The sequence below is a fragment of the Stenella coeruleoalba genome (assembly GCF_951394435.1).
Source record: "Stenella coeruleoalba genome assembly, chromosome: 1".
NCBI lineage: Eukaryota > Metazoa > Chordata > Mammalia > Artiodactyla > Delphinidae > Stenella > Stenella coeruleoalba.
The window spans coordinates 56,416,251-56,443,057 of NC_137169.1; the positions used below are offsets into that span (position 1 = coordinate 56,416,251).

Below are 26,807 nucleotides of genomic sequence, written 5' to 3' on the forward strand. Positions count from 1 at the left end.
AAAAGGTTAATATCCACTGGTCTAGTAAAGAGGTTCTTAGACATTTGTACTTTCTGAATCAGTGAAATTTCCAGAGAACTAGAGGAATGACATAAAAATTGCCGATGTCTAATTTTCTCAATTGAGGCCATTAAGAAACGGAAGAAAGAACTGCTCATGCTGCATTACATTATCATCATCATCTCAAAAATGGACATTTTCACATCTGAAAGAATGATGAGTAGGACTTTTCCTGTTTAAAAAAATGGGGACTGTAACCCTAAACAGAGGACCAAGAGCCATCCAAATATCCCACATTCTCCAAGGAGAGCTGTATATAAAATGCTGGGGCAGCTCCCTCTGAGAGGGAGCCAGGTGGGTTCTGACACCAGTCATCACCCCAGCCACCTTCCAGTCCTCATATAAACTGACTCTGGGTGGGGGTAGGATGGTATGTGAAGAGGTGTTGGGGAGGTGAATTGTTGGCCTACTGAAGATGAAGAACCACTTCTAGAGATTGGGGGTGCCGCCAATAAAAAGAAGGTTAGATCCTATGTACTTTAGGGAAACAAAAGGGATGTAATATAATAAATTGATTACATAAATATGAATAATGAAAGTGAAAACAGGCCAGCCAGGTAACACAGAGATTAGTGAAGCAGCTACCACTCCTAGTGCTGAGGGAGAAAGGGAAGGTAGTACTATGAGAGTCTAGCAGTGGAAAGGAGGGGTCACCACCTTAGGAGCTGGAACCACCAAGGGGTGGCTCTGAAGCTAGTGAGCAGACATCTGATGGGGTATTTTATGGCTGCTTCTGGGTCTGCCTGGAGGGAGGGCCAGTGTTGTTTATGCTCCTGATAAAAGGAAGAGTCCCTTCTCTCCAACTCTCTTCTTCCACTTTCCTCCTCACGATTCCTGTTGTCAGCACCTAAAGGAAGCCAGCTGGGAAGAGAATTTGTGAAATACGGTTTGCAGTGTCTCAACCCCAGCGTCACAGAGCAGAGTAACTGAATGGTTGGCTTTGGTCTCAAAGACAATGATAAAACAACTGACACAGTGTCTCATTTCTCCATTGATCATTTATGCAGAAGAATTTCTGATTGGTTCTTTATGTCCCCTTGAGCAAGGGAAAGGGGAAATGGAGAGAGAGAGCAGGGCAGAGAGAAGAGATGGCAGCAAAGAAGCTTAACCTTTGCCACTTGGGGTAACAAGGATGCTTGAGCTTATTCCGGATAAGTACATTGTGGATTGAGCCATCTTGTCATTACTTTAATCAGAAGAACAGACTTGCTCAAGGGAACCTCACCAACAAGTTTCAGTGTGTACCAGTGGGGATGGGAGCTGAGGAGATGAGAAAAGTTATTTTTTTTTCCCCAGTGAAAGCTCCTACTTACCCCTAAGAAGAGAGCCAGCATTTGGACACCTGCCTTAGAGAGGGCATCAATATACAGTCTCTTTTTGTCAGAGAAGCAATGACACTTAACAGAGGACTGCAATTAAATGCCCAGTGACATAAGAAGACTTTCCTTTTCATTAATTCTTCCACTCTGCTGCAGTGTGGAAACAGCTAGAACCTAAATAAAAGAGGAGGGAGGCGGAATAAAAGAGTAGACTATTCCTTCTGGCCATTCCAAGTCCTACACACCGGCCACCAAGTGGCCCCACAGATCCTGGCCACTGAGCAGAGAAAAGGGAAGGAGATGGGATTTAAAGCAGTTATAAGTTATGGACTCAATTTGAGCTGCTGTTAAGGAAGAGGAAAGAGATTTAACATTGCAGATGGAAAACAGTTATTAGAGAAAACTTAAAACATGTGCAGAATGTTCAATAAATCAGTTATACAAAAAACAAAATGAAACTTTTTTGAACATCATCTCAGAATAAAGGGCAATCTTTAAACTGGAAAAAACAACTTTCTTAAAAACTCAGAGTATTACCCTTATTTTTTTTTATCTCTTCAGGGTTTGGTCATTTCATCATGGTTTATATCCATAATGTAGGATTTTAGAATGATTATCATTATTCATTGAACTTTCTGTCAATCAGGGATTACTAGTACTGATAACTGAAACCTGCCGAAGGAGAAATTTACTCTATAGCTATAGCAGTCAGTCAGGGTCTTTTTCCTCATTTTAGCTTTTATATCTCTGTGGAGAAAGAGGGAAATACATAATTATACGAAGAATACTGTAGTCTTAGAAAATAACAGAATGTTGTGAAAGATTAATATAAGTTTAGAAGCATCTTTTAAGTGGTGAAACATAAAACCACAGGAAAACTATTCATATATGCCAGAAATGGAATTTATAGTCATCATACTTACTCATAACTTTGAAATTCTTAGAAACACTTTGTTTTAATGAACCAAATGGCATTCTACATATTGAGAAGCAAATTTTGCTAATGGAAGAATAATCTCAAATTAAGAGAGCCTGACTTCTTCTCTTGTTCATATTTGCCTTAAATTTGAGGCGCTTAAAAACGTCAGTATCTTTTAAAAATTACTGCTTTTTGTCCTTACATGATTAGGGAGCATGATTCCAGAAAACGGATCAACTTAACTTGTGTTCCAGTATCAGAAAAATAAATAAAAATCACTTCGTTCACTTCTACCTTGAAAAGATGTGAATAAGACCCAATCAGCTGCATAGTGATTGGTTAAGAGACTTGGCCTTAGAAATAAAGTTCTAGTCTGAGCCAGCAGAGTGTGTGACTTTGTGCGTATTTTATTACTGTTCCGAGACTTGATTCCCTCACCTGTTGTGATAATTGTGCCCACTTTATTTGGTTGGCTGCTCTAATGAAACATAATTGAACTCTTATATGTATATTACAAACTGGTACAAGATAATTTTTCCATCCATGTTAGCCTAAATGAAAGGCAACTGACACTAGCAATCAGCAATAACATGGCATAGATAATCTCTATTCTTCTATTTCATAATATTATAACACAATATATTATAATGTTAAATTATATTGTATACTATTATATAACAATAGTATAATACAATAATATAACAATGTAATATTAAACATGTTATAACATTTCTCTGAACTCCCAAACAGAATCACCATTGCCACCCACGAGTGATGACATAAAACTATTTCTGCCTCACAAAAGCAATTTGAGATAATGCCTGCTGACCTTCTTTTCTAAAAGCCATAAAACCATTCTAGAACTCCAACTAGATTTTACTTATTCATTCTCTAACAGTTATTTATTGAGACCCTGCTTTGTGTCAGTCACTGTACGAGGCACTGAGGGAGGATATTTTAAAATTGCCCTCTGGCTTTGTAAAGTTTTTGGAGCAAATCTGTTATCAGTCAGGGTCCCAGCAGGAAACAGATTGCACTCCCACAGGGAGTGAAAGAGAATTTAATGTAGGTACTATTTACAAAAGGTGTGGACAGGGTTGAGGATAACCACAAAGGCATCATGCAGCACCATGAGGCTAGCAACAGTGGAAAGTTGCTACCAGCCTTATGTCTGAAGGGTCAAGTGGAGACAGTAGTTAATGGAACCCAGGGAAACCTATCTCCTTAGAGAGGGGTGACTGCAGGAGCTGTGATCTAGAGTAGAGGGCTTTTGCCACTATTACACTCTAGCCAGCAGAGAGGAACCTTTCTTTCCTCCTGTCTTCCTGCTGCACTTCCCAGGAGCCAGAGGGCTAGAGAGCCTATGGACTCAGTCTGTGAGGACCAGCCTCCTAGGGCACAGCCAGGATGGAGAAGGTGTTGGAGTGGATCTTGAGGGGCAAACGTAAACTATCTAGAAAACAATCTCTCCTCTCTTTTATTTGGTTTTATCGGTTTGGCCAAAAAGTTCGTTCGGGTTTTTCATACCATCTTACGGAAAATCCGAATGCACTTTTTTGCCAACCCAATATATAATGGATGCTGGGTTTTATTTCTGAATGTAAAAATAATATATTTTATTTTCTTTGGCGGTACGTGGGCCTGTCACTGTTGTGGCCTCTCCCATTGCGGAGCACAGGCTCCGGACGCGCAGGCTCAGCGGCCATGGCTCACGGGCCTAGCCGCTCAGCGGCATGTGGAATCTTCCCGGACCGGGGCACGAACCCGTGTCCTCTGCATCGGCAGGCGGACTCTCAACCACTGCGCCACCAGGGAAGCCCAAAGTAATATATTTTAAATGTAGAACATTTGGAAAACTTCCTTGTAACTTGAGATCTTGCTTTTTCCTAGCCAGGACGTGCTCCCAGTTGGAGGCACATGAATTTATCCAGTCATCTCTCACACTCAAAGTGTTTTAAAATATAAGTTTATTTTCATGGCTAAGACCTCACAAAAATACTGTTGCATGCCCCAAATCTACTGATGTTACCCTGGAACATGTCTTTCTGCCTGCCATAAATTTCCTTAGCATGGCATCTTCCTGCATGTGTCACACCCTTAGCACATTAAATTCTTTCCCATATTTTTGCACACCATATACTTTTCTATTATCTCCACTAAACAAATTCTACTTATTATTTAAGGCTAAAAAGAAACGTCATTTCCTTCCCAAAGTCTTCCCTGAAACCTAAGCATTTTAACATTTAATTATATTCTTTGATTCACTCATTTTACAAACATATTTGAGAACCTACTCTGTACCAAGTGCACATTTAATATATGTAAGTCTTCCCTGCCAGACTAGACCTAAAATTCTTGAGGGCTGGGTTTGCACTGAGCTTCATCTGGATCCTAGAATGCCTTGTTCACGTCTAAGAAGCTATAGCTAAGGTCTTACTCTTCATTTCTGCTGGGGAAACTTGATCCTTGTTTCTCCCTGCTGAAGACAGCCTAGAGATTTCTACTCCAGTTGTGTTGTTTTATCCTATTTTTAAGTGCATTTCCTGCCAAGCAAAATGGATCATTTTCTTGGCTCAGAAAAGAATACACCACAAAAATTTGGAAAATATGAAAAAGAAAGAAAAACCTCCAATAACTCTTATATAATGTTCACTGTTTTAATTTTACACAGCTTCTTTAGTAATTTTCTATGCTCATATTTTTACAGAATTATACTGATTGGGGATATCTAATCCTATATCCTGCATTTGAAACTTACATCTTTTAATCTTGCTTTTTCTTTGCTTAGGAGTATAAACATTTTTTTTCAGGTTTGGCCTTAGAGAGGCACTTAAGACTGAACATAACAGATAAAATGCCTGTTATTTGTTGACTTTTGTTAAGTTTCAAGCAGCCTTTGAGTAAAAAGCTCTAAAATTCTGCCTATTCCTCTTTGGTCAGTGTTAGAGGAGTTCAGTAATTGTAATCATTCCTTGGTGTATGCTGAGGAAATTCTTTTCCTTGGCATATTGAATTGAACACCTGAAAGGCCTGTGGGGTTCTCTCCCTAGAAGACTTATAAAGGCAAAGTTTCTCCCTCCCCCCACTCTCTTATCCACTCTGTCAGTTTCACTGCCAACTCCTGCATAATGTCATCAAATTATGTGTTAGAAATTCAACCCTGGTTTCCTGGGTGATGGGACAATGCCACTACTTAGTATTCCTAGTCACATAGCTACAATTCCATCACGCTCTTAATCTATATATATCTTCGTGTTCGAGAAGCAGACTTTTCAAATCAGGCCTGTATTAAGAATTTTAAATGTACAGAGTGAGAAAACATAGGAGCTTCTTGAGCTCAGCATCGATGCAGGCCATTTTTGATGTTAAGATCTTGAGAATCCGCCATGTGGACCAACGCTTCTTGGATTCAATGGTTTCTATACTGTACCTTTTCCAGTTCAATTCTGCAAACTCAGAATTCTTCATATTCTCTTTTAGACTACTGCATGTCTGAACTTTAAACTTGGGCCTGTTTCAATAGCCTGAGTTTTCATAAACCAGTGACTCTTTTTCCTCTGGAGCTGGCACAAGTGGGGTGCATCCTTAAATTTTGGTAACGTTTTTGAGGTTCTTTGTTGCTGTAGTGGCTTCCAGTGATCTACACGAAACAAATGTCATGAACTGCAGTGTCTCTGCTTCAGAATGGCCAAGTTTGTGTGATTTAAACCAGGGAATCCTAGCTCTTTCTAACTATTGGTTGCTAAAATTCTCTGTGATGAATACTTGCCTATACACTTATACGTGTAAGAGGTTTAAACTGATGGTACCATTGAAATTAAGATTTTTTTTTGGTCATGCATATTTTTGTATTGGTTTTCTTTCTTCTCCTGTTTTCCTTGACAATAGTATCAATGTATCATATTCATTAAATTCTAAACCTGCCATGTTTTAGCTCTGTTACCTTGGCCCAATTATTTTTCTGATCCTCTGTTCTCTCATTAGAAAAAATAGATGAAAATAATCTCACAGATTGTTATGGGGATCAAATGAAATATTATATGGGAAAGTACTTTGTAAGTTTGAAGCCTTTCACTAATACATATTATTTCTGTATTCTTAAGGATCATTGATTATTTGGGAGCCTAACTGTTATCCTCTATTCTTTTTCTCTCCTCTCAAATACCTTTGCACTGATGTCTTGGATTTTTGCATTTTGTGAACCTCTTTCCTCACGTGTTAGATTTAATTGGCTTGGTAAATTGTGGTATTTACTTATACACGTGCACTGTGCACATTCAAATATTAGTGTGGAGAATACAACTAAGCTACTTATTTGTATTTAAGGATACCGAACTGTTCTTTTTTGTGTGTGTCTTGTTTTCCCCTGCAGGTCTTAAAAATTGTCAGCAAAGCTGCACTGAATAACAGATGCCCTAAAAGGGGCTGCTGTTCCCCTTTATAATGAAGAAAAGCAGGAGTGTGATGACAGTGACGGCCGACGATGTAAGTTCCAAACATCAGAGTTGCCGATTCCACCCACTCTTTGCTCAATAAAGAAGTCACTCCATGATTCTGTTCCAAGGGCAGGCAAGGTTGTCTAATAGTACCACTCTGCCTCTAGGTGCTTCTGTGACCTGGACATTGCCAGCCCTTGGACCCAACACTCTGCATGCTAGGCAGCAGGCACACTGCCCTCTCTGCAGCTTGGAGATGGGCTCAGTTTGAGCTTTGTGATTTTCATTTACAAAACCACCAATCTGTGGAAATTTTTCTTTTCACCCTGTTTTCATTTCTTTTTTTTTTTTTTTTTTTTTCCTGCTACGCAGGCCTCTCACTGTTGTGGCCTCTCCCGTTGCGGAGCACAGGCTCCGGACGCGCAGGCTCAGTGGCCATGGCTCATGGGCCCAGCCGCTCCATGGCATGTGGGATCTTCCCGGACTGGGGCACGAACCCGTGTCCCCTGCATCGGCAGGCGGACTCTCAACCACTGCGCCACCAGGGAAGCCCCTGTTTGCATTTCTTGATGACTTTCTTGCACACTTTTATCCAAGTTCAGCTGATCCTTGAGTCATCTCCTATGGTGGGGTCTTTGACAGCTGTTTGAAACCCATCCTCTAGGACTTGGCTCAAGTGTGGGCCTCAGACCAGCAGCACTAGCGTCACCTGTGTATTTATTAGAAATGCAGAATTTCAGAACCATCCCTCAGACCTAAAGTTCAGAATTTATTCCCAGGGTGATTACATATGTACATTAGGTACATAGGTAAATTTCCATTATCTTCACTAAACGAATTCTACTTATTATTTAAGGCTAAAAAGAAACCGCATTTCCTTCCCAAGCTTTCCTTGAAAGCTAAGGATTTTAACATTTAATTATATTCTTTGATTTACTCATTTTACAAATATTTTTGAGGACCTACTATGTACCAAGTACATTTGTAATATACGTAAGTCCCAGGCTGACTACATATGTACATTATATTTGAGAAGCTCTGCTCTGGGTCATTTGAAGAAGTCTGTAGACTCATAATTTTTAATAGCTTTGCCTCTTGGTCAGCTGATATTATCTTTTTTGCTTTCAATTGACCAGTCCCCCATTAGTGTGTTTTTAATTGTCCAGTGTTTACTCAGCTTCTGTTTGTAATTGAGCCAAAAATTATATGCCACTAATCAGATGTGCAGAAGGAAGGAAGGGAGGGAGGAAGGAAAAAGAAGTCATTTTCCTTGCTGTCTGTAATAGCTCATCTTGTTAAACTTCTATTTCACAGATGGGGGAGGGGCTGGGAGGAACTTGAACTTGGTAATTAATAATGTAAACTGGTATCTTTTGAGTAAATGCCCAGTTTATGAGTATTTCTCCAAGTTCTTACTCCTTCCCTTCCATGTAGGCGTGGGAAAACAACATTAATTGACATTATAGTCACAGGTGTGTGGTATTGTCCTTGTCTTGTATTTCCACTGGTTCTTACTGTTGTCCTATTGAGGAATAGCTCATTTCCCCAGATATTTGGTTGTCAGTCTCTGCCCTTGATCCAGTGTGCTTAGGCACATGGTAGGTATAACAGGTGATGAGTTCTCTCAGCCTGAGCAGGGGACCTTCTCAGCTCGCTGTAAATTTGACATTCTCCCCTGCTGCCTGGGCTCTTCACCTAACCTTTCAGTGGAGCTCTGATTGTTTAAAAGACTCAGCTTTGCTTTCTGTGCAGCCCTTACCTTTGGGCTGCTCACCCCATGAACCCCTGGTCCCTTTACCTTATGCTGCAGAAAACCCCTTGAAGAGCAAGCTGAGGCTAATTCTCAGTTTCCTTCTCTCTGTCCCTATCTGGGTTTGTAAGAACTTCTAGGACCCGCAAATGCAGAGTGAGACTTAGTTGTGTCATGAGGCTCTTGCCCACCAAAGCACACTCCTTTGCCATTGCCTTTTCTACTCTTTTGTGTTGAGACACTTGGTTAGTGATCTAGTGCCATATTTCCTTTTCTTCTTTCCCCCTTCCCTGCTCCTTGACCACAAGGGAACTGCTCTTAAGTCATATTCTAAGTCCTCAGTACCAGTGGTAAAAAGCTGTGTTCAGACCTTCATGCTCTGGTTAGGATATCTAAGGGGAAACTTCTGGAATTTGGAAATTCTGTTTCTCTTAAAAAAAAAAAAAGCTTGGGGTTGTCCCATAATACTATTTGTATACTGTGTGCTCCAGATTCTATTTCTTTGGAAGAATAAAACTAAGCAATGCATCCTGTCTATAAAGGATGATCAATGATTTTTTTCCTTTTCATTCTGTCATTGCAGTAATAATCCTAATCCTCTCTAAGGTAATGGTTACCACAATCAAAAGACAGGGAAGGTTGCATAGAAGAATGTACAAAAAAGAAAAGCACATTTGAAGAATACTAACCCCACCTAGACTGGTGGGGTTAGTATTATTACCTAGATTTGCACTGTCCGACATGGTAGCCACTAGCCACACGTGACTATTAAGCACTAGTACGAATGGGGAGGTGCTGTAAATGTGAAATACATCTTGGATTTTGATTACATAATAGTAGAAATAAAAAAGAATATAAAATATGTTATTAATAATTTTTGATATAGATTACATGTTGAAATGACAATATTTTGGATATACTAAGCTAAGTAAAATATACTATTAAAAGTAATTTCACCTGTTTCCTTTTTTTTTACTTTTTTAATGTGACTACTAGAATATTTAAAATTATACATTTGGCTCCCATTTGTGGCTTATACTTTATTTCTTGTGGACAGTCATAACCTAAAACTTTTCACCATGCACCTCAACCTTTCCAGTATACTACAGAAGATCATATCAAATGTTACACACAGTATCTCTTCCCTTACAACAAAAGCAAATTGGCAGATATTATATTTTTTTATACCACACTCTGAAGAAAGGTTCACCCTTAAGTCAAGGATATTTTATTATATTCTCATTATTTCAGCTCAACAAACAGTTACTCAGTGATTTAAATATTCACCTAATATTAATTTAGCACCTATTATACACTCCACACTGGTTAGGTTCTAGGGATTAGAGTCCTTGTCCCTTTGTAGCTTATATTCTAGAGGGGAGGGTGTACATCAATCAATAAATTATAAAATAATCCCAGCTATGATAAGAGCTGTGGAGAAAAATGAAGTTGGTCAGGGGGCAAAAAATGGTTGGACGGTGACAATAGGTGTTCATAGAAGGATAACATGAAGAGAGGAAATATGGACAGTGAGGACATATAAGCATTGAGGGAGTGAGTCCTGTGAAGACCTGGGGGAAGAGAGTTTCTGGCAAAGGGAACAGTGTGATTTCCAAAAGTAACATTCAAATTAATGTTTTTTCCCCCAAATCTTTGATCTGATGTGTGGTGTAGTTGGCCAGTATCATGCTGATTAAAATAGGAAAATAAGTCCAAGATCACCAATTCAGTAGTTTAGAATTGACTGAATTAGATTTTGCCTTTGAGGATGTTAGCAAATTTGGGGCAGTAATTATGAGTATGAATTAGAAAGTTTGAGGTAATTATGAATAACTCAACTTAGGTTAATGTGTTTGCATAACAATGTTACTGTTTTTAGTATTTAACTTAATTTCTAAAAAGCTATTCCATTAAGCTCTTTTGTGGCAATGCATTTGCACATTAACTGAGGTCTTTTGAAACAAATTCTTCAAAGAATGTCTACAAATCTGTAAATTCAAGCTTGTTCACAAGTCAGTATGGGATATATTTTGTGATAGGTGTGACTTTGTTACTTTTCAAATAACAAGTACCAAATAAATACCCATTTAGTTTATTCACTGCAATTAAACCTGGTTGGTAATATTTTCATTTCTAAAAGAGGAAAAATATCCAATAACTTTATTATAAGACTATTGTGGTTGGTGGTTTAACTAAGTGACATCCTCATTTCTGTTCTTTGGTACAGTGTTTCTTGTATGGGTGGTAAAGTATATGCTTTACCACCCATACAAGAAACACTGCTTTGCTTTCCAGATAATCAGTGCTTTCTTTACATGCATATTTGGAACGAACTGAGTTATAAAAGTTCTGACTTTTAGTTTGTTCTTGAATCTCTTTAGGAAGACTTTGTCTCTCCTAAGACTTCCTGTCTCCTCAACTAGTCTCTAAGTCTTTTGAGAAAGAAACTTACATATACTATGCTTTCTCCTCAGCCTATTTCTAACACATACACATGCACGCGCGCGCACACACACACACACACACACACACACACACACACATAAGTGCTAGGCCTACAGTAGATTTAATATAACCAGTTAGTAAACAGTAAAACACTGGCCACATTCCAGAATATTTCAAACTCTGGAAAATTGTAAATTGTTTTGTCTCCTTCCTGTTACTGAATTGTGGTTCTACTGAATTTTAAATAAGTGGTATTCCAAAACCATAAGTCAAGCATAAAAAATATGATATCCCATTTCCAGGTGGAGAGAGTGGGGCCCCTGAAAATTGTCAGGCCTATTCATGCCCAGATTTTCATCATGAAAATGTGGTTTTGCATGGATGAGATAAGCATAATCACTAGAATACAGGTTCTGTCTCTTTTTGCTGTTGTATCCTTTCTTAAGTAGCACAGAGCAAGACTTTAATAGGTGTGCAGAAAATATTTGTTGAATGAACCCAGCTAGACCCTTAAACTTGAGTTAATTATCCTTGTATGAACTAGTATAGGGATGGGTGGAGGAGTGGTGGGCAGAGAACTTTAGTTTGTTTAAACCTAAGGCAGTCTAGTCCCAGGCTCTCCTAAGTCTATTCTGAAGGGCTAGTAGGAAGTACCTGTCTTTTTAGGGCTACAGAATGACTTCCAGGTGAGAGACCTTGGCCTGGTGTTAGGACTTCCATTATTGCTTAAGATATGAGTGGAGAGTGACAGTTACAACTTTTAAACTCCAAGTTGCTATCAGTGGCTACTTGCATTGCTGTAACATTTCTTGTCTTCAAGCCGGTATGAATGGTGATGCAGGCAGAGGTTCTTTTGGGGCTTCCACTCCCCACAGTACCAGGAACCAGAGTCACCAAGAGATATAGGAAGAATGAATAACTCTTATCATTGGTTATAATACAATGCCTCTATCTTCTCACAAGTATTTCATTCATGTCAGCATTAGGGCATATATTGAACACATGGCAGTTCAATTCGGGACCAGATAAAGTATATTCTTCTTTTTCTGAGCTCTTATATGTTTGACCAGAAAAAAAAACCCACCCCCAAATCCCCTCAACTCTGAGGAGACCTTTTATAAGAATAGGAAAAGTCAGTTACCCGGTTACCCACAATTATGAGTATCTTGCTGGCCTGAGATAGAAAATATATTTACTTTAAAACATTGAACAAGAAATGTTATAATTTAGCTAGTATAGCTTGTTCCCGTGTTGCAGAATGATGACCCTGATGTCCAAAATATATTTTCTATGAAAAGCTTTCGTTTTAGCAAGTGAAAAAAGAGAAAGAAAAAAAGAATAATTTAAAAAAAGAGAAAGAAGATAAAAAGCCCTGCAATCCACATGCTTCTAACGGGAAAATATTATCAACAGTCCTGAAGATCACCAAGACTATGCAACTAATGTGTCTAAAATTTGAGAATTAGCCCCTTGTGCCTACGTGTTTTCTCTTAAGCTTTTGACGTCAGTGTTCGATTCTGATTGTGAGATAATGAATCAGGACTTTATGAGTGACAGCTTGATCATTTAGCTTCTTATTTTACTCCATCGTGCATCATTTTAAACATTTGAATTTCATTTTCTTTTTCTCTTTTTTCTTTCCCTGTGGTTCCTCTAGAATGTTAAAGATTATTTTGAATGCAACTTGAGTAAATCCTACAGTTCTTCTAGTAACACACTTGGGATCGACCTCTGGAGAGGGAGAAGGTGTTGCTCAGGAAACTTGCAGTTGCCACCACTGTCCCAAAGACAGAGCGGAAGGGCAAGGACTCCTGAGGGAGATGGCATTTCCAGACCGACCACGCTTCCTTTGGTGACACTTCCAAGCATTGCTATTACAACTGTGAGCCAGGAGTGGTGAGTAGCCCCCAACTTAAATGTCAGTTCTAAGTTTTATTTTCCAGTTACTCCCGGTACAATTTCTTGTTATTAAAATGTTAGTTATCTGTGGAGTAACTAAGGCTTTTGACATTTTGAGAATTTGTTTCCCTTTGGGTAGCAAAATGAGGAGTGGAGGTATCTCCTACCTCTTAAGATTGGAAGGGGCCTATTGAGGAAGGAATGAGATGCATTTTTATTAATGACAAGGAAAGCAAAATTACTGCCTATGATCTTTTTTTTAAAAAAAAACTATTAGTGTATGTCAATATGATGTTTTAATTTAGAAAAGCAAAATTATATGAGTGCCTAAAGGAAGTAAAACATATATATTATATAGATGAATGACAGGAGATATTCTTATTACTGTACTCAAAATATAATTATTCTTAGCTTCTTTTTATTATAATCCCACTTTACTAATTTCAGTTTGTGGTTATCTAGAAAATAAAACACTTCATTATAAATCAAAAAAGGAATGAAGATTGTACTATGAGAGATGCTTGGACTGTTTTGCAGAGTCTATGTTTGTGAAACAGGCTATTTTAATCTAGTGTTGAAACGTTAATTGAATACGTATAATTTATAACTGTGGTTAAAATTGTGCCATGATATTTCTTCAAATACGTGTTTTTAATCACATATTTAGTTTTTAGCACTTTCTCTGGTTTTTCTTTTTGCTCTACATAATTTCCAAATATTTTCCAAGAATAGTCTGCTTACGTAACAGGGAGGCTTATTAAAAAGAAAAATATCTTCTCTATTTTTTATGTAATTTTAAATTATAATAATATGGTGCTTTAAAAATCACTTTTCATTTAACTCATTTGTTAAGGAGAAAAACTAAATATATTAAATCATTGTGCAATATTATCACAGTAAATCCTTAAAATATGAAGTTTTTCTGGTGTGCTGTATATCCTTGCCACATGCTGAGCTGTACAGTGCTGATGAGTAGTCCATTATGTGCTCATTGAATGATGCAGGAAATCTTTTAGTTGGTGGTTATCAAATACACTAAGAATTAGATCAGTGAGACTTCAGCTATCACAGTTATTAGCCTGAAATGGTTCATCATTCTGTATGTGATAGAGAAGCATGTGAACATGTTGTAGGGGGAATGGGTTAAAAATTTGAAAAGCACTGACTAACATCTGCTCCTCAGCTGAATTAACATTAGAATAGTCATAACCAATCATTGAGCACTAAAATGGGCATATTGCTTCTGCATTGCTTACTCAGTCACATAACTTATGTGTTTAGTCTTGGTTTGCTTCTGCATGATGGCAGATTTGGAGTTCAGAAGATTTCCACAGAGTTATTTTTCAGCAGGTTGGCACTGGTGCAGTATTACCAGTTGTTACAATATTGAAATGCTTCCATACCAGTTGGTAAATACGTGCTTTCTTGAGCTCTCTGATTGCCCTTATTACTATTCCAGACGCTTCCCCAGAAGCAAATTCCTTACAAACCAACAGCTAAAGAGGTGATGACTGGCACAGCAGGAGTCCAGTTTTGTTGGTCGTTGGTGTTTTATGTGTTAGAATAACACTCCAGATAAAATGTACCTTGCAATGTTAGAGTACCTTGCGATGCTGGAGTTCATTTTACTCAAAGACCTTTGGGAGTTGCAGAATTGTTCCTTCCTTAGAAGTATCGAATCTAGACTCTGACATGTGGGGCACACTTGTCTACCTTTCTAAATTGAATATATTCATCTGTACAAAGAGAGTAATTGTACTCACCTCATAGGCTATTGTAAGGATTAAATATGGTAATATCTCCAAAATACCTAGTTTAGTAAAAAGCACAAGGTAGGCAATCAACAAACATTAGTTTCTCTTCTCTTGATCATTATCCATTAAAGCCTTTTGGAAATTAGAAACCATGTTTCAAGTATCACTAGCCTCATGCTGAGTGAAATGGAAGATTTAGCCATTATCCAGTTTGTCATGAAGTCAGCCAACACCACATATTAGTAATTCATTCATAATATGTCCGTTGTTTTTCAGTTACCTGGATAGTTTTTAAAGTGTGAGAGTATTCAGTCATTGACTCCACATTTATTTTTAAGTATAAGCAGCTAAAAGCATATCAATGCATCCCTTAAAAATACTTCCTTTGCAATATTGATGAATACTGGTGGAATTGCTGGCAGAGGAATCTAATTGAAAAATCATTTGATTAGAAGTGAGGAAGTAGGGTTCCAGATACCATCATTGCCATCAACTTGATGAAAGGTCCTAGAGGTAAAGGGTGCAGCCTACAATCATGTGTGAGAAAGAATTATACTCACTACTTAGAACACGGAGAATGTGGAATCAGTCTCCAGGTCTAGACAAGGGGTCAATAAGCTTTTTCTGCCAGTTAGTAAATATTTTTGGCTTTGTGGGCTTTATAGTCTCTGTTGCCACTATTCAACACTGCCATTGTAGTGTGAACATGGCCGTAGACTGTACATAAATGAATGTGTAGCTCAGCTCCCATGAAACTTTACTTACATAAACAGGCAGCAAGCTAGATTTTGCCTGCCAGTCAGTTTGATGACTCCTATTCTAGACTAGTAAAAATCTCTAGGATATGACTCCTGCTCTGATAATTGCTTTGACAATTTTTTTGTAACTGGGTGAAACTAACCTTGAGTTCCTGGTTGGTGTTCTAAATATGTCAACAGTCTGGGAATATGTGCTACAGATCAAGTATTTAAAGCCAGTGAAGGAATTTGAGCAAGAACAAATGAAAGTTACTGCCCAAGGTATATAAAGTTAAATAGAAAAATATTGATATAAATTTAGCCCTTGTTTGGGGAGAGTATATTGGTGAAAGGAGGTGGCCATCACTGCAGGCAAAAGGCCTGGAATGGAAGGACAATGATTTGATTTACTATGGAGAAAGAAAGAGTGAGGACCTGAGTCCAGTTGGGTGGACTTCCATCTTGCTACCTTTGGATGAGTTTCTTTATCCTACAAAAACTCAAATGAATAAACAGTGGAGATGTTACAGCTTTTCAGAGTTGTGTGAGAAAGAAAATGTAATATATGTAGCACTTAGTGGTTATTTTGATGTTATTGTTATTATTGTTTTTTTATTGTTATACCTGGACTGAATAGCCAGAATTATGCATTTTCTATTATTGGGGGTTCTGGAGGAACTTCACCACTTGAGTTATTGGAACCATCTTGGAAATATGATGAAAGAAGAAGTCAGATATGAAAACAAGATGTTATTCTCATTACTGATAATGTTAATATTGGAATATGTACTCTGTGTCTGTGGGCAAGTAGGCTGCTAACGCTGTACACCGTAATCATACAGACTTACCACCCAGTAATAGGAGGTGCTGGGCCTGTGCAGGGAGCCCTCGTCCTCAGAGGGAGAATCTACCTCTATGAAATTTGAAAATGGTGGAGTTGTAGAATCATGCCCCGGTGAGACAGTACGAAGGAAGGACTGAGTTGTGCATGTCTACTTTCTCCTTCTGGAAAGACCAGTGCAGATTCAATTACTCCTTCTTTCCAGGGAAGACTGAGTAAAAAGGCAGAAGGAGGTTATGAATCTTAAGCTGGTGGCATCCCTGACACTTGGAAGACACATCAAAAAGTGGGAAAAATACATTCTTCCTGACATTCCCCAACTTTTTCCCCCCTCTTTTCACCTTTAGTCTGGGGTCATACTTGGGATGTGGCCAATGCCAAGCCTCTGGTGGTCTTCACTTTTTGAATAATTAAAGCAGTTTATTGATCTACCAAATTTATCAAAGCAATGTCACCACAACCAAATTAGGAAAATAAGCCAATACTCAGCCTTGAATGTCTACAGTTAATCTATAATTTTAACTTTCCTCCATGAGGATCTTTTAGCTCTTTAACCCCTTCTAACCCTTCCCTGTTTACAGTTTTTAATTATCTATATATTTTAACCCCCAAATACACTAGCTCTCTGTCTGGGATCACTTGCCTTTTTGCTTGAAGTAAGTCCTTTAGAATTTATTCTTATTTTTTGGTTTGTTTCTCTGAAAATGTCCTTATTTTGCTCTCATTCTTGAAAGTGTTTTCTTTTTCATTATGTAGCAGTTTCTTTATTTCAATACTTTACCCCTTACCTTTTGGCTTCCATTACTGTTGTTGGGAAAATGGCTGTAAGTCTAATTGTTTTTCTGTGTAAATAATCTGCATTTTTTTGGCGGGGTGGGCTCTTGATTTCTGAATTCCATCTTTGATGTAACTAGGGGTGGATTTCCTTTTATTTATCCTATATGAGATTTACTGGACTTCTCAAATATGTCAGTTGGTATCTTTCTCATCAGATCTGGAATATTCTTTGTTATTATCTCTTCAGATATTTTCTCTGCCAGTCTTTTGCTCCTCTGCTATTGGATTTATGATTAAATGTATTTTGAATCTACTTCTTTATCTTCCATTTCTTTTCATGTCTTTCATATATATGTAATTAGAAATTTTGTCTTTCTGGGCTGTATTCTGGTAATTGCTTTTGGTCTGCCTTCTGGTGTGCTAATTCTCTTTTCAACTACGTTAAATTTGCTGTTAAATCTATTATATTGAGTATTTCAATTTTGATGATTGTATTTTCTGTTTTTAAAGTTTGTATTTATTTAGTTTTTAAACATGTGAGGTAATTTTATGTAGTTTTCTTTTCCCTACATGTGTTAGTTATCTATTGCTGTATAATGAATAATCCCCAAATTTAATGGCTTAAAGTAACAAACATTTGTTATCTTATATTTTCTGTGGGTCAGGAATCTAGTTGTGGCCTAGCTGGGTGCCTCTGACTGGGTCCCTCACAAGGCCAAAGTCAAGTTATTAGCCAGTGTTACAATCATTTCAATGGTTGACTGGGTGGGAGGGATCTGCTTCCAAGCTCACTCACACAGTTTTTGACAGGTTCACCTCCTTACTGACTGATGACTGGAAACATCAGTTTTTTGCTATATGGGCCTCTCCATTGTGCTACTCATAACATGACAGTTTGCTTTTTATGGAGCAAGAGTTTTTGATAGAGAAAGACGGACCAGTAGAAGGTGAGCAAGAGAGAAGTCAAAATCTTTTTAGTGACATCCCATCACTTTTACAAATTCCGTTCATTAGATCTAGCCTACACCCAAGGGGAGGAACTGTGCAAGGGCCTGAATATGAGGAGGTGTACATCATTGGGGACAAATTTAGAGGTTGCCTGCCACATTGCAGATGTTTTCAAGCTTTTAAAATTTTCTTTAAATATAGCAAGAGTAAGGAGAAATAGACAAATCCACTATTATACTTGTAGACTTCAACACTGCAGAAAATTGATAGACCAAACAGGGAGAAATCATTACAGATATATTTGATGTGAACAGCACTATCAATCAACTTGATTTAATTGAAGTTTTTTAGAATACTTCATCCAACAACAACAGAGTATACATTCTTCTCAAGCTTGCATTGAATGTTCACCAAGATACATCTATCACACACACCTTAACAAATTTAAGAGTAAAAATCATATAAAGTATGTTCTCAGACCACAGTGGAATTAAATAAGAGTAACAGAAAGATAACTGGAAAGTCCCAACTATTCAGAGATTAAAAACCCAACTGTAAATAACAGACCAAATGGGCCAAAGAGAAATCTTAAGAGAAAATTAAAAATATTTTGAACTAAGTGAAAATAAAATTAAAATTTACTATTATTTATGGGATGCAGCAAAAGCAGTGCTTAGAGGGAAATATATATCTATACCTATATATATGTCTATATATCGATTTCTGTCTATCTCTATATAGAGATATATTTGACAAGAACAAAAAACTAAATCAGTACTTCTTCTATCTTAGAAAACCATAAAGAAAAGGAGTAATTTAAGACTCGAGCAAGCAGAAGAAAATCAATAATTAAATTAGAGCAAAAATCAGTGCAATTGAAAACAGGAAAACAGTAGAGAAAGTCAGTGGAACCAAAAGATGGTTCTTTGAAAAGATCAATACACTGATAAACCTCTGGCCAGGCTCACCAAGAAAAAGAAGAAAAGACATAAGTTACCACTTTAAGAAATGAGAGAACATCACTATTGATTCCCTCGAGATGAAAAGAATAATAAAGGACTACCCACATATTTGAAAATTTAGATGAAATGGACTAATTCCTTGAAAGACTCAAAAGGACCAAAACTCACAGAGGGGAAATAGATAACATGAAAGGTCTGTATCTATTAAAGACATTGAATAGAAAATTATTAACCTACCAAGAAAAAGAAAGCTCTAGGCCTAGATGGTTTTCTTACAAATTTTACCAAACACTTAAAACAGGAATGATACAATTTCTCCACAATCTGTTCCAGAAAACTGAAGTAGATGGAACACTTCCCAACTCATTCTATGAGGCCAGTGTTGCCCTAACACCCAAACCAGACAAAGACATTATAAGAAGGGAAAACTGCAATATCTCTCATGAGCATAATAGATACAAAAGTCCTCAAAAAATTTAGCAAATAAACTTCAACAATATATAAAAAAAATTATACCCTATGGCCAAGTGGGGTTTATTCCAGGTTCAACATTTTAAGGTCAGTCAATGCAATCTACCACACCAATAGATGAAGAACAATCATATAATCTTATCAGTTGATGCAGAGAAAGAATTTGGCAATATTCAGCACCCATTCATGGTAAAAACTCTCAGCAAACTAAAAATAAAGGAGAATTGCCTCAACTTGAAGACCTCTACAAAAAAAACCTATAGCTAACATACTTAATGGTCAGAAGCTAGATGCTTTCGTTTAAGATTGGGACCAAAGTAAGGGTGTTCTGTCTGACCAATCCTATTCAGCATTACACTGGCAGTCCTAGCTAGTGCAATAAGCAAAGGAAAGGAAATAAAAGACATACAATTTGGAAAGGAAGAAATAAAACAGTTTCTGTTTGCAGATGACATGAATGTCTATGCAGAAAATCCCAAAGAATTGGCAAATAAAACTTCTGAAACTAATAAATGAGTAGAGCAAGGTTGCAGATTACAAGGTTAATATATAAAATTCATTACTTCCCTATACATTGGAAATGAACAATTAGAATTTGAAATAAATATTATAATAATATTATTTATAACTGCATGAAAACAAAAAGAGGAGCATTTAGATATAAATTAAAAATATGTACAGGATATGTATTCAGAAAACTATGAAATTCTGATAAAAAACCAAAGGAATTCTAAATAAATAGATATATGATGGTCATGGATTAAAAGATTCAAAATTGTTAGGGTGTAATTCTTCCTAACTTGATCTATAGATTCAATGCAATTCCAGTCAAAATTCCAGCAAGCTATTTTGTAGATATTGAAAAACTGATCCTAAACTTTGTATAAAAGACAAAAGATCTGGAATAGCCAATACAATAAATACTGAAGAAGAAAAAAGATGGAAGAGTCACACTACCTGATTTTGACTTAATATAAAGCTACAGTAATCAAGATAGCTTTATATTGGCAAAAGAACAGTGGCATAGATGAATGGAACAAAATAGAGAGTTCAGAAGTAGACCAATAAAATACAGTCAACCGATCTCTGATAAAGGAGTAAAGGCATTTCAGTTGAGAAGACATAATCTTTCAACAAATTGTGTTGAAAAAATAGCCATTCATATCAAAAAATTAATAATAATCTAGACAGAAGCCTTACATATTTCACCAAAATTAACTCAAAATGATCATAGACCTGAATGTAAAATGCAAAACTGCACAACTCCTAGAAGATACCATAGAGAAAACCTAGGTGACCTTGGATTTGGCCATGAGTTTTTGATAAAACACCAAAAAAAAACCACCCCATGGTCTATGAAAGAAAAAATAATGATATGTTGGACTTCATTAAAATTAAAAATTTCTGCTCTGTGAAAGGCACTGTTAAAAGAATGAAAAGACAAGCCACAGATTGGGAGAAAAGATTTGCAAAACACATATCTGATAATAAACTTGTATCCAAAATATACAAGAAACATAAAAAATTCAACAATAAGAATACAAATAACCCCATTAGAAAATGGGCATATGATCTGAAGAGACAACAAATCAAAGAAAATCTACATATGGCAAACAAGCATTTGAAAAGATGTACCACATCATTTGCCATTAGAGAATTGTCAATTAAAACAATGAGATGCCATGACACAGTTATTAGAATGGCCAAAATCCAAAAAAAAAAAACCAGAAAACAATTGCTGGCAAGAATGTAGAGCAAGAGCTCTCATTCATTGCTGGTGGAAGTGCAAAATGGCACAGGCACTTTGGAATACAGTTGGGCAGTTTCTTACAAAGCTAAACATAGTGTTATCATATGATCTGGCAGTCATGCTCCTAGATATTTACTTAACTGATTTAAAAACTTACATTGTCACAGAAACCCGCACGAACATATTTATAACAACTTTATTAAAAATCACCAAAAGCTGGAAGCAATAAAGATACGCTTTAATAGGTGAATTGATAAATTGTGGTACATACATACAGTGCAACATTAATGATGAAAAGAAATAAGCTGTCAAACCACAAAAAGACATGGTTGGATCTTAAATGCATGTTGCTAAGTGAAAGAATCAAGTATGAAAAGGCAACATACTGTATGATTCCACTTATATGGCATTCTAGAAAAAAGCAAAACTAGAGAGATGGTACAAGATCAATGGTTGCCAGGGGCTCAGGAGAGAGTGTTGAAAAAAATGAATGAATCTTTAAAACCCACAGATGTAGTGAGAAATGTAGATGTAGACAAATTAATATAATACAGTATATTTAGTTCTAGAATAAGAATACAGGTGAGGAGCAATGAATTCTTCCTTGGAGGGGAGAAGCAACAGTGAAAGCTGTTATTTGTCCTTGACTTGAAGCTGAGCAAGCATATATCTGCTGGACAGAAGTAGAAGTAACATTTCAGATGCAGGAAATAGCATGGACAAGACCATGACTCCTTGAGACAAAGTGACATATTCAAGGAATGCAAGTATTCATAGGGCATGTAGGGTATGTGAGATGGTGTGGGTGGTGATATGGCTTAAGTAAAAGGTGGGAAATCTGAGTTTGAAAAGGTGGGTAGAGGTCAGAATGTGAAGGGTCTTACACTTTTGCCTTTATCCAAATTAATAAATTGAAGCCATTGGATTTTTTAAATAAATTGAATATAGATCTGTAAGGTAATAAGATAATGAGAGACAATGTAGAGGCTGTTTGGAAAGAGAAAGGTTGAAGGTTGAAAATCTAGAGAGGAAGATTTCAGAGCGAGGTGGGTGATGGATGCTGAGGGATTTGAACAGGCAGTAGGTGTGGGAATGAGAAGGAGGAGGAGAACTGAACAACACTGGGGTTGAATGGATGGGAAGTGGTGCGCAGTTGAATGTGGATTAGGAGCAAGGAGGAGAAGCCATGAACATGCGGCAGTTTCTTGTTCAGCTGGATGCATGGAAATGCCATGAACAAGGACAAAAAATGAGGGATTAAGGTATAAAGGGAAAGATGGTGGGTTTAGTTTTGAATAGTGTGAGTTTAAAGTACTACTTTAAACATGTTACTAAGTGGATATTGTCTGGGAGCTGTTAAATGTGTGTGTGTGTGTAAATATCATAGTTTGGGGATCATAGATGTACAGGTGGTAATGAGGTAATGGAATGAATGAGATTACCCAGACCAAGTATGCAGAGATTAGTCAATATCAATTTTGTCTTGAACTAAGGATATAGCCCTAAGGAATAATAATAACATGGGGTCAAATAAGGGGGAAAGAGGAGCAGGGAGAAGGCAGAACATGAACAGAGAAATAGGAGGAGAATTAGAATAGAGAATTATTATAAAAGGACAGAAGTTAGGCCATAGGGAAGGTTTGGTCAGCAAAAACAGAAGTTGCACAGAGTACAGGTAAGATGTGGATGGAGAAAAGGCCTTCGGATAATTCAATTTAGTGGACATTGGTAACACTAGTGGAAGTCTTAGTAGAATCATGGAATCAGAATGCATGGGATTAAGAGTGAACCAGGGAGGCAGAGGGATGCAGAGAAATGCACAGCAATGCATAGGTCCTGTGCTAGTTCTGTTGGGCAGGTACATATGTTCTTTTGTATATCGGATACTATATTAAAAGTGATACTGGAGGACAAAATGCAACTTTAAAGAAGCAAAAATTACAGCTGAGGATGAAAGGATAGCAATAAAATATTACTTGTTGAAGTCTTTTGTTAGTGAAAAGAGTAAGAATGGAAGCTGATTGGGGTAGACAAGATTACGGAAAAGTGTTATAATGTGGAGACATTTTTATCTATGCTGAACAGAAGGAACTGGTAGATGGGGAGAGATTGAAGCTAAGAGAGATGGGCAGTAATTAATATAGAATATAGTAGGAGTAGCACAAGGAAAGATAAACTTTAGACAAGATTAGAAATATCTTCTTTTGAGACATGTAAATCCAATGCAGAAAAGAATGAATATATTGGAAATGACAAGGAGAGAAATAGGAGAACCTTATTTCCAAAGGTAGAGATCAGTGGTCGTCAAATATTAGAGTGGTTCAGAATCACTTGGACAATTTATTGAAAAAGTTGGTTCAACTTATCGCTGAACCCCAACCCTAGAGGTGGGAGTCTGAGATAGGGCTGGGGATCTGTAGTTCTAATAAGTTCCTAGGTAAAACTTGTGGAACTGACCTGGGGACCACATTTTGAGGACTCTGGCCTAGACTTTCTCAGAAGTAGGAGGTTAAGTCATCTGCTGAGAATAAGGGGGTGCGGACCCTCCACTGTCCTTTCAACAAAAGGCATACATTGTTCCTGGTCACCAAGCATGCGTTTCTGTCTGGGGGCATTTCTTTTTTCTGTGCCATGCCAGCTGACCTGTGGTGGGACTGAACTCTCAGGTGTGAGATAACAGTACTGCTCTAAGAATGCTCACATCTTAACGATGCAATAGAACTATTGTCAGCTGCATTTTCAGTTGAATAGGAAGAGCTCATAGATAAAGTAGGCAGGGAATCTTGTTTCAGGGTTTTCCTAATAGTGCACTTTTTCATAAGAAACAGTTCTGGCTTCTCCTTTGTTATTCCCTCAAAGAAGATTATAAATGTCAGTTTGCTTGTCTCCCACCTCTTTCTGCCTGAGGGCTGCGCTTTGCTTCTCTAAATGTTTCAGTTGTGAACATGATGATTCTATTTGGGCATCTATTAACTTAGGTGTGATGTCCTTAAAGTTCGCTGTCCCAACTTTCACCTACACTGGGGAGAGTGGTGTCAGTTGCCCTGTTGCTGTCTGGAAGGCTGGGAGCAATTTCAACTGTTCTCATTATCACGGAAGGGAAATGCGGTCAGTCCGCTGAGGTGGTGGTTCAGAAACATGGGCTATGCTTTATTGCTCCCACAATCTGTAACAAGTTTACAGTCTGATGAAGTTTTCAATAAAAATATTTTATGCTTTGGGGTTGCCTCTCAACTACAGAGCCTAAGGCCCTGTTTTAAAGATCAAAATACCCACAAATGCTGTGCACAAATGCCATAGATTCAACCAAAGCTGGTGTGAAGATGGGAAATTGACGGCACATCTGTTTAGCTCCCACCAGGCTTTACCACCCACTGAAATCTTTTGGCTACAGAAACTGCATTTGTGACTTCTGCATCAGGCATTGCAATCTACAAGTCAGCAATTCACAAAGTTCCCCCTGGATTCCCCCTGTCAGGTATGTGAGATAATAGACAGTGGATATTTAAAACCATGCATCATCCACTCCATACCTTGTTGCTTATATATTCTCGATAAGGTCAAAATTGTATTAGAATTTTAGGATATATATTAGGATATATACTATATAGAAGGTACTTAGGATAGGATCTGGTCTATATGATTATAATAATTGGTATAATACTTTAATATTGGTATTAAATATAATACCAATAATATAATATTATACAATAATATAATAATATAATAGTGTAATGTTGGTGTAATATAGATAATATTCTCACTATAATACATTATAGTATATAAGGCCCTTTCCAACTCCTATTTTATTTAAATTTAACTCCCACAACAACCTTGCAAGGTGGGTACTTTTTCCTTAAGGTAAAACAAAAATAAAAATGACTTCAACCTAAGTATGATCATGGGCATGAAAGGTTTCATAATAGAGAAAGACTTCATTTTTGATGATTGGTGGCTGACAGCTTTCAACTCTCCGCCTCTCCCCTTTCCTCTTTGCCCCACATCTAGGAAGGATAAGTAAATCTGCACACTCCCTCCCTTGGTGCCTGTGAGAATTTCAAAAGATGCAAAACTCTGCTCTCTCTGGGAATCCTCATCCCGGCCCTACCCCCCACCCCTTAATCATAATAAAACCCTAAGCCACCTTCCACCTCCCTCTCAACTTTGTTTCACCTTAGGCGGAACCTGAGCCCTTCTCCTTGGGGAATCCTTTTGCTGTTTATCATATGAGTAGTAAACTAATTTCATATCTATTAGTCCTGTGTGTCGTTCATCCTGACATCCGTAAATTCCTGGGCAGGGGCTGCCCAGAATCCTGCAGGGGATGTTAGGTGCCCGGATAAAACAGGTTTCTTAGTTTTAAATAAGCTAATAGTGCTTTATTCCTTCAGATATGTGGTCATTTCAGACAACAAAAATAGTGAAAAAATATTGTGGTTAACTCAGGGCTAAGAACTGAAAGATGAACAGGACATGGTCTCTGTCCTTCTCGTCAGTAGTTGTAGTCTCATAGAAGAGGCAGACATGTAAATTAAAAAACTACAAAATTATGTCATATGTAGTATGTACAAGGTACTATGGGAATGCAGGAGAGTGAATGGCTGTGAATCTTCCTGGATTGAACAACACGTGTGTAAAGTCATAAAAGCATGAAAGAGGATGGAATGTTGAAGGAACTGTATTCATATTTATTTGGCTGTAGAACAGGGTGAGTGTGGTGAGATGCAGTTGGCAAGGGCCTTGAAGGCTCTGCTCGCATATTGAATCTTATCTTAAGGACATTGCTGAGCTACTGGAGGGCTTTAAGAAATGGAATCAAAGAAGAATGTTTTTATTTTAAATAGTTCACTTTGATGGTAGTGTGGAAGATAGATTGGTATTGAGACACAAAGATAATTTAGACTTGCTTTAGTCCAAGTGAGCAGTGATAATCGCTGCTGAGTCAGGACAAAGGCAAGGAAAATGGTCAGAGGAGGACATATTTGTGCCAGACACTGTTCTAGGAGCTGAGATACAATGGGATGTAATGGAGAAATCTGTTTTTTTGAAGTTTATGTTCTAAAGGGGTACATAGGAGAGAACCCCTAATGTCCACCCTTTCCTTCTCTCTAACAGTTAAAAAACTTTAGAATTGTAACTGAGTACAAGGCTCCCCAGAAAATAGATGGTTCTTTTTGGCCTTTCTTGCAGCTTCGTTTTAAGTCTAGCTAGAACCTAATTACACTAGATTCTGGCCAGGTCATGCCCTTGAAATCAAAGGGCATCCTTTTCCTTCCATTCTCCCCCTTTCTATGGGCAGGAATGAGTATGCAGCGGTGAGGCTGCTTGCACTTTGTGGCCAAGGTTAACACCACGGGCCTGATGGAGCAGCAAAACTGAAGGGCCCTGAGTATGTGACAACTTCATAGAGAGCCACCACACCACACTGGGTTTTAATGTGAAGTAAATACCGTTCTATTGTTGTTTTGTGCTTCTCTCTGACACGGCATCTGAACCTGTATCATAAATAATACTGGGAGAGACATACGATTGTAGTGGAGGTTTACATAAAGGGGATGCCCAGATCATGAATCTTACAAAGGCAGTCATCTAAAAGTATAACTAAGTTATATAAATATGTTGTATACAGTTGGATCTGTTATGCTTAATATATTATTCAAAATAACTACTAGCTGTAATTTGCATGCAAGGAAGAGGTTTACAGAATGCCCAAGCCAGTTAGTTGGTTGTTCTTCAGAC

General features: G+C 37.6%; 1 protein-coding gene across 1 annotated transcript in view; it reads left to right on the forward strand.

Moving 5' to 3' along the window:
* PDE4B (phosphodiesterase 4B) overlaps positions 1–26,807 on the forward strand; it is a gene marked incomplete at its 5' end in the record, with an annotated part of 592,264 nt that overhangs the window by 102,056 nt on the left and 463,401 nt on the right. The window contains 2 exons of the mRNA XM_079919229.1: positions 6,671–6,783; positions 12,587–12,825. Coding sequence (XP_079775355.1) covers positions 6,742–6,783; positions 12,587–12,825 — 281 coding nt within the window. The remainder of the gene's footprint in view (positions 1–6,670; positions 6,784–12,586; positions 12,826–26,807) is intronic.